Below are 8,353 nucleotides of genomic sequence, written 5' to 3'. Positions count from 1 at the left end.
TTACTTACCCTTGCTACCCTTGCTGCCATTGCTACCACTGTTAGAGCTGCTATAACTTCCATAACCATCTTGGGACCAAACGGTATAACAGAACCTGCCAGATATTATTTCACTTAATTTCATTCATTCCAGCAAAAAAAGAAGAAGAAAAAAAACTTCTGAGACACAGTAACAGGTTTGCTTACCTAGGCGAACACCCTTGAAGCCCGCACAGTCCGCAATGACGAGGAAGAATTTTCGCAGCATCGTTTGCCTTTGCAGCAGCGGCTCCAGCGGCTATATTGAAGTCGCTACTGCTCTTGCTGCCGTCGACATGAGGAGAGGTGCAACTGCAGGGGCTGATGGGTAAAGCATTTGTATAAATGCCAAATGCCACAATGCTAAGGAACTTGGAATAGTGCATGTTAATAAGTATGAAGGTTAGAGGAATTTTCGAGATGGTAACCGAAAAGTGGAATAGAGAGAAAAGGCAGCGGTAGTTTGTTAGATCGATAGGAAATATGTATATCTAGTAGGGTTTATATATAAATAACTGTAATATTTTAATCTGTCCCTGTTTTGCAAATTTTATAATGTGATGTACGTCAGATGATATAAAAGTAAGCGGGACGTGTCGTCGTACCAAGTCATTTACAATGCTGTATCGTGACCACTGTTCTATGTTGGATACGGAGCATTAGATCAAATTTGGGTGTCACCGACAGTTTTGACCGTTAAATCAATGCAAAAGCCATGTGAATTAGAGACTGCCTATCAAAGTTGATAAGAAAGGGCTTGTCATTGATAACTGAGCTTGATAGAACCGACTCAACCCAACTGACAAGGTATGTAGACTAGCAACGTGTCTCGTTATTTTGCTAAATGGAGGATTCCGTCGCTAGTATTTCACCAAAGATTCTCTTTTGGTCCAATTCCCCACTTTGAAAACGTAAAACTCCATTCAGTGCTTCCTTCCTTTGAACACCACAACGCCATTCGCTGGTCAACCAGGCCATAACCAGAAACTCCCCTTAGGTGCTCCTGGGCGGCCTCTTCATTCCCACAGTCCGGTAGCCGCCCTCGGCGCAAGGACCGCACTTCTCGACGCCATTTTCGTGTCCCCAGTTTGCCCCAAGTTCCGGGGTTACCCCCCACCTCTGGGTGAGTTCTAGATCGAATGCCCACAGGTCCTCGAACCCGTTCCGCTTGTATAGCTTGTAGCCTTCGGGAGATGACTCCAAGAAGGTCGGCAGGCCCTCGGCATCGGCCAGCTCGAATCCACGACTCAGCAGAGCGCCACCCGCACCAAGCCGGTGGTATTTTGGGCTACAGGCTAGGATGCCGAGGTCTTTTTGGTTTTTGGTTTTCTGCTGTCAGCCTGAATCTCATCTCCAAAAAAAAAAAAAAAAAAAGAAATCTACTGATGAAGTGTTGCAAGACTCACGTAAATGCTTCTGTCCCTGAATGTACTTGCTTTTGTACTCGTGCATGCGGCCAATAAAGGCGTTGAAGACATCCGCATCCGACCCCTCTCCGAGCATCTCCACCGTCATGGGCGGCCTCTCAACATCCCATTGGTCCCGCGACCGCTCCGTGCGGAACAGGGTCCATTTGGAAAACGCCACCAACTCGGGTTGCGCGCCGTCGTCCCCGACCAGCTCGGCGACGAAGACAAGAGGCTCGCCCTCCTCCTTCTTGCCTTCCTCCGGCTGGGGGAAGATCCTCGCGCCGAACTTTGCCTTGGCGTCCTCAGTCACCCCGCCCGGGCTCAGGAGCTTGGATGTGGGCCCGGCCTCGAACGCGGCGTAGTGTATGTCGACGATGGCTTCGGTGTCGGCGGGCGTCCCAGGCCGCACTCGGATGCGCCGGCCCTGGAGCGCCGCTGTTGGCGGTGCTGCTGTGGAGGAGTTGCCCATTGCCCTTCTTGTTGTTCCTAATACGTATGAATTGAAAACAGAAGTTGTAGGTCGGGATTCCCGGAATTCAAGCGGGGTCATAGTCTTTACAAGGAGATAGGGAATGCAAACATTAATAGGAAATCACATAACCCGTCAAAAGGCCAATAAAAGGCCTGGAGTAGAGTCAAATTCGGAGACCGGAATATCGGGTGCGCAAAAAGCCTCAAACCCCAACCAAGCGATGTTGAATCCCCGCTGGCTACAGACTACCAAAAATGGCAATATCCGTACATTTGCCTCATCTTGGCATGGAGCTGTCTTTTTTTTGAGTCATTCGCCGCACACATAATCTTGATCTATCGTCTCGGCATGGGGATTTTTGGCGGCAAGGCGGTATTGCCAAGATCCTTGATTAGATGTAGTTGAGATGATCGTATGAGGGTCAGGTGTCTTGGTTTGTTTACCAAGTAGTCGGCATATAATGCAACTGCACAAAGACAAAACAACTACTGCACTTTCCTCCCCAATGACTCCTTGGTATATGTGCAGTGGTGAGAACCAACCTTGGTTTGATGTGGTCAGAAAATGAGGGGAATATGACAAAAGCGTTTAGCGTCATTTGCCGGTGTACAACATTCGAGGTACATCTGAGCACCGTACTTGTTTGTCCCACCCACCCATTGATTTATTAGACCAAAGGAGTACGAGGATGTGTATGGAACCACCAAAAGTTAGTGATCCAATTGCCATCTATAAAACCACAAGATGTGATCGATCTAGTTATGTCCGCAACTCCAAGATACTTCCTTGCCTCACGCAATACTAAAAATTCGAACTGGCAAGGGTCCGCTTGGAGTAATCGGCGGTTGTTTTGACAACGTGGCTGTGGATATTCATCGGAAATGACAAGAGAAATAGGAGGAAGGGAAAAAAAAGCCCAAGCTTTAGTGGGATATACAGAACTCCGTCAGATGCAGTATGAAACGCCTCGAATGATCTAGGTAGGTACTGAGACCAAAGATCCCGAGACTGGGCCGGCACGTGCAATATGTAACAGGAACAACCAATCCGCGACAATGCCTCACAGACCGAGCTTGCCTGTGCAAATCAAGCCCCAGGGGGATGGCTTATCACAAAACCATCCATCTGCTATTAATCCTCAAGCCTCGCAGTAGATGATGATAGTTAATCGAGAAAAAAGAACCGATCATAGCTGGCTTTCTGTCACTCCATCAAGCCAAGGTCTCAAAGGGGATATCGACGCTTTGAACGCCTTGTGTCGTAAAATTCGGAAATAGGAATTGGAACCCTTAACAAGAGCGCGATAGACGCTGGTCAAAGGTACGATTCTCAAACAAACCGGTAATCACCTCTTCAAACCTGGCAATTTGGGCAGCGGAACCGGGGTTTGCGTCTTTGGCACCTCGCCGGAGCTCTTTGGCCTGGCTTTTACCTGCGAGACTGGAGTTGTCGTAGCTGTCGTCTTGCCTTTTGCCTTCGGCTTCTTGTCTGTACCCGTGGGTGTGCTAGAGGGTGACGTGATTTGTGGGATGGAAGGTTCTGCCGATATAGAGTTGATGGTCTTGGCCTTTTTCGACTTTGTCTCGCTCAAGGGGGTCTTGGCAGCTTCCTCTGCGTTCGCCTTGCGCTTCTTGGACTTCTTTTCAGACGTTGATCCATTGTCTTCGGCGGCATCCGGAGCGTCGGTCATGGCCACGTCGCCTCTCGACTTCAGGACTGCCGGGATTGGGGGAAGGATAGGCGTGGGGACACCAATGGGTGTGTATCGCTTCTTCAGTACCGGAGGTTGGGGTCTTGGTGGCTTAGCGGCTATTTGAGGCTTGGGCTTCGCCGTAAAGTCAGAGGCAGCAAGCTGGGTGATTCTCTTAAGGTGCATGGTATGATCAATGCCCCGATCTACTACAGTATGTGTTAGCCATTCGAACAAAGCTTTAACTTGTACACCACAAAGGCACTTACCCATCTCGTATTTGCTGCCCTTCTTTGCCGGCACAAGAATCTTGTAGGTGCTGGGCACTCCAGTAGCTCCTAGATCGACGCCATAGTCTAGCCCGTTGTGCGACACAATGGGCTCACCGGTCTGCGCGTTGCGCATAGGAAAGTTCATCTTCTCCACAACGCTAACTGGCACTGATGCCGGGGTGGTGAAATACCAGATCTGCTTGCCCTCGCGCTTCGCCTGCTTGAAAATATTTAGTACCTCTGAGACATCTGTGTCGTCCGAAGCTTTGCGCAACTGGAAGCCCTCCCTAACAAATGCGTCGGCCCTATATTGAAAGTCAGTATACCGGAAGACACAGGCTAACAGGCCAAAAGCGAGCTTACAATTCCCCATCGGCAGGCTGGCTGTTTGACACAAGCGCAAAGGACTCATCGGCCATTTCCACATCAGAATCATCAGCCTGCTTCTTTGACTTGGATGTCGCCACACCATTGACACCTTTTTTTGTCGCAATCGCTTTGGCAGGCTTGGCTTTCTCGTCCTCCGACGAAGACGTCTCTTCCGAAGAGCTGGAATCAGAATCGAAACCTGACACGGACTCAGAGTCAGAACTGGAACTTTCGGCGGCCTTCTTCGTCACCGGTGCAGCTGGTTTAGTAGCCTTCTTGGACTTGTCCGTGGCTGTAGCCTGGGACTGTTTAGAAACGTGAGCCTCCTCCTCGGACTCGTCTTCACTATCCTCGGAGCTCGAGCTGTCACTTTTGTTATTGGCAGTGGCATTCGACTGTTTGTTATTTTGTGGTGCGGCTACCTTGGCGGCAGATTGCTCCTCATGACTGTCATCGCTGTCGCTAGAAGAGTCCGAGTCCGAAGACACAGGCGCCTTCTTAGGCTCAGATTTGGAGGCGGCTTTCTTGACGGCAGCCGCTGGCTTCTTTGAGGTCTTCCCGTCTTCTGAATCCGACTCAGAGCTGCTGTCGGAGCTACTCGTGGAATCCTCAGCATCCGTGGTAGGCTCGGGTTTAATCTTCTTGTCGGTCCCTTTCGGCTCGCCCTTGAACATAGATGCTTTCTTTGTAGCTGTGGCAGGCGTTGAAGCGCTGTCCGATAGTTTGGCACCGCCTTTGGGTGCTGCATTTGTCATCTTGTTGGCAGTGGCAGCGTTGATTTTGGAGAGGAAGTTCTCAGTGCCCTCACCATCCGACATGTCGCTGTCGGAGTCGCTTCCACTGCTAGAGTCATCATCTTCCATCATTGCCTCGGTTTTGATGCCGTTCTGTTTTGAGTTTCGACTATTGTTACCAAAGACGTAACTGCGCGCAGAGCCAGCCAGGTTGGAGACATGGGCGCCCAGGCTTTGGACATTAGCCCTAGGCATCGGCATATTGGCGGTGTTGCAAGCAAAACTACAATCAAGTGCGGTTACGAGCCTCGGAGGCTTATGGAAGTCGAGAAATTCGTGGTTTGCGGTGGCACTGCAGTTGAGGGTAGAGTCAAGGGTGAGGTGATGATAGTGAAGCTAAAGTGACGCGCGAAAACCGCAGGCCAGCGAAGAAAATTTTGGAACAGTCGCGTCTTTCTGCCGATGCGACGAGGAATTGAGGGGCAGCGGTGAGGGAATTAGAAAGACATAATTGGCCAGCCAAAGCTTTGGTGGGGTCTAAGGTTGATATATGGGGCAGGTCCAAGGAAGCTCACGTTGTAGCGCGTAGAATTGATTTTGAATTGACCCGATACTGTCGCTAAGAGATAACGATGTATTAGTGCAAAATTATTTATTGGATATTCCTCCCCTCAATTCTCTGAATATTGTACCAAGACCATGGAGACAAGGAAGAAAAGGAAGATTGGTAATCCCAGTGCCAGTGCGAGTCCGGGCGCATCAGGTACGAATGATTTCGTGGCATCGCATCCACTGGCAATAGTGATTGTGCCTGTAAAAACAGAAATTAACACACAAACTTGACAGTCATGAGTGCATTTGCCTTGCGCCAACAGCTCTTGAAATCCCAAAACTCTGCCTCCTCCTCGCCTTCAGAGACCCAAGGAACCACAATTACCAAGGTTAACAATATCAGGGATGCTGCAAACCCGGATGTTGTTCTTGTAGACTCTGAAAGTGCACCAGAAACGCCCGCAAGTCTTGTGTCATCCCAGGTGCCGTCTCGCGCGAGGTAGGTGAGTCCTTCAACACCACAAACATGTTCTGCATTTCTCTCTCTAACACTTTCGATCAGTCCAGAAATTGCTGAGGTAGATGAGTCAGCATCATCTACAAGGGTGATTTATTTCTCTAGTTTCAAGGCGAGCAAACAGAATTTTCAGAAGAAACCCCACGGCATTTCTGTACTCAAACTGGTCGAAGGCGAAGTGAGTTTCATTAAACCCTTTGCCTTGGAATCAGACTGACCAACTCATTGACCTTGTTCAAGCGTCTCGTAATACTCGGAAGTTATGGCCTAACGGTAAAAAATGGCCTGATAAGTGTTGCTGGCGCAACATTACAAGCGCGTAGCGGTGTCACGTGGATTCACTCTCCTCACTGCCATGCACTTCCTGTAATCCGGTGCTCGGAAGATGCCATCCTTGAGCTCAGCTCCCACCCGGCCGCTAGCAGTCTGAGGGATCTAGGCAGCCTGTCACCCAAGTTTGAGAAGTTGTGGAACGATGCGGCTGGGGAAGAGCCGCTGAACAAGCCCAAGGCCTCTACGAGGCCTTCATATACCATAGTAAGACCTAATTACTACGACATGACACTGCAAAATGGACAAACAAGTTCTAACAGGCCACTTGATAGATATACACAAGCGAGGATGGCCCGAAGGCAGCTCCTCTCCAGGAACTTGCGTCCTTGGCAGAATGGAACAAGAAGCTTGCATCTTTAGCGGCCGCTTCCAGGAGCTCGGAATCAATGACGATCCTTGTCTGCGGTCCAAAGTCTTCCGGCAAATCTACCTTTGGCAGACTACTTGCGAACCGTCTTGTCACGGAAACAAACAGACGGAAAGACCAGCCACAGCCCGGTGTTGCGATCCTCGACATTGACCCAGGGCAGCCTGAATTTGGAGCCCCAGGGGTTTTATCGCTAGTCTATGTCGAATCCCCGAACCTCCAACCTCCGTTCTGTCACCCCTGTCTCTCGGCAACAGGACGAAGTCGAATAATACGAAGTCATTCCATAGCAGCAATTTCACCCATCACCAACCCCGATCATTATACTGAATGTGTCCTCGACCTGTATGCTACATATGCAACCAAGCTTCGCCGCAAGTGCCCTTTGGTCATAAATACATGTGGCTGGGTACAGGGAACCGGACTAAACATCATCACCGAACTCATTGGCCGAATTCGCCCGACCGAGGTTGTTTACATGTCGAAAGAAGGCCCCGAGGAGACTGTTGAGGCGTTACGAGAGGCATGTCTGAGAAAAATGCCTCTAGTATTCATGCCATCTCAATCGAGCAAGTATACAGCAAGGACAGCTGCAGATTTGCGCATGATGCAGATGATGTCCTACTTCCATGTTGACCAGCTAGCATCTGCCCCAGAGTATCTGCACTGGAACACAGACCCATTGGCATCCATTATGCCTTGGAATGTGAAATATGGTGGTCGAGATCGTGCCATTCTTGGAATCATATGCTACGACTATGAGCCGACAGCAGACATGCTAGCTCCTCTCATAGATGGCATGATTTTAGCAATGGTTGAAATTGAGGATATAGCTGCCTTCAGAGACATGTCAGCCGCGGCTGGGCAACTTCATGGCTACGAGATGGACATCGACCATGATGCAAACGATGATTCTACCAAGGCATACTACAATATCCCGGTGGTCCAAACTCCAGAGGGTTTGCCGTTTATACAAAATCAGAGGGGGATAACCCTTGACCCTCGGCATTCTCGCACCGTCGGCCTCGCTCTCGTCAGGGCCATTGACGAGAAAAGCCAAACATTACAGCTGCTCACGCCTGTCTCGGAGGAGAGGATCACAGAGCTCAACACTGGCAGCAATCGGATCGTTTTTGTCTGGGGGAGGCTGGACGCCGCTCCGACTTGGTCGTACGTTGAGGAACGCCATAGACAAGATGTCCAGACTAGGACAAAGCAATTCGCTACTGATGACGTTGCGGCAGAAGAAAGTGGACCAGGACGCCTAGGCAGCATCGGTGATGGCTTGCCCTGGGTTGAGGAATTGCAAGCAAATCAGAAAAGAGCAGCTGGTCATAAAGCACTAAGGGTACGAAGGGATCTCGGTCGCAGCGCTAAGGGCACAGACTGAGCGAACTGTTCGTAGAACTGTGCAAGATGCTTCTTGGCAACCTCATCCATTTGGACTTGGCAACTGTGGAAAAATGTGGAACCCTGTTTCATTGCAAAGGAAAATAAAACCGACCAAGCTACACCTGCGACTGTTGTGCTTGTCATCATCCAAAATACACAAGCCTTGGGCCTTGATAAAGTTCAGTAGAGAAACCGTAGTTCTCAGGCAGTTAGGGTTATGCATGCACAG

At 49.9% G+C, this 8,353-nt stretch overlaps 3 protein-coding genes across 3 annotated transcripts; 1 reads left to right on the top strand and 2 right to left on the bottom strand.

The window, feature by feature from the left end:
* PgNI_00765 (uncharacterized protein) lies at positions 1-403 on the bottom strand (the record flags this gene model as incomplete). The annotated part of the gene is made up of 2 exons (XM_031120842.1): positions 1-37; positions 186-403. The coding sequence occupies 2 exons, from the start codon at positions 401-403 to the stop codon at positions 1-3; spliced, it is 255 nt and encodes an 84-aa protein (XP_030987300.1).
* A 2,219-nt stretch (positions 404-2,622) lies between these two features.
* Positions 2,623-5,331, bottom strand: PgNI_00764 (uncharacterized protein). Its single transcript, XM_031120841.1, has 3 exons — positions 4,224-5,331; positions 3,858-4,165; positions 2,623-3,797 (listed from the first exon to the last, which is right to left on the bottom strand). The coding sequence occupies exons 1-3, from the start codon at positions 5,222-5,224 to the stop codon at positions 3,244-3,246; spliced, it is 1,863 nt and encodes a 620-aa protein (XP_030986946.1). The 5' UTR covers positions 5,225-5,331; the 3' UTR covers positions 2,623-3,243.
* A 331-nt stretch (positions 5,332-5,662) lies between these two features.
* PgNI_00763 (uncharacterized protein) lies at positions 5,663-8,122 on the top strand (the record flags this gene model as incomplete). Its single annotated transcript, XM_031120840.1, has 5 exons — positions 5,663-5,726; positions 5,810-6,014; positions 6,078-6,210; positions 6,273-6,569; positions 6,638-8,122. 5 exons carry the CDS (start codon positions 5,663-5,665, stop codon positions 8,120-8,122), a joined length of 2,184 nt encoding a protein of 727 aa, XP_030986943.1.
* Between the last annotated feature and the right edge of the window lie 231 nt (positions 8,123-8,353).

This window comes from Pyricularia grisea, assembly GCF_004355905.1.
Source record: "Pyricularia grisea strain NI907 chromosome Unknown Pyricularia_grisea_NI907_Scaffold_1, whole genome shotgun sequence".
Lineage (NCBI taxonomy): Eukaryota > Fungi > Ascomycota > Sordariomycetes > Magnaporthales > Pyriculariaceae > Pyricularia > Pyricularia grisea.
The sequence above is the reverse complement of the archived record's forward strand: the minus strand, read 5'-3'. Positions and strand labels throughout refer to the sequence as shown.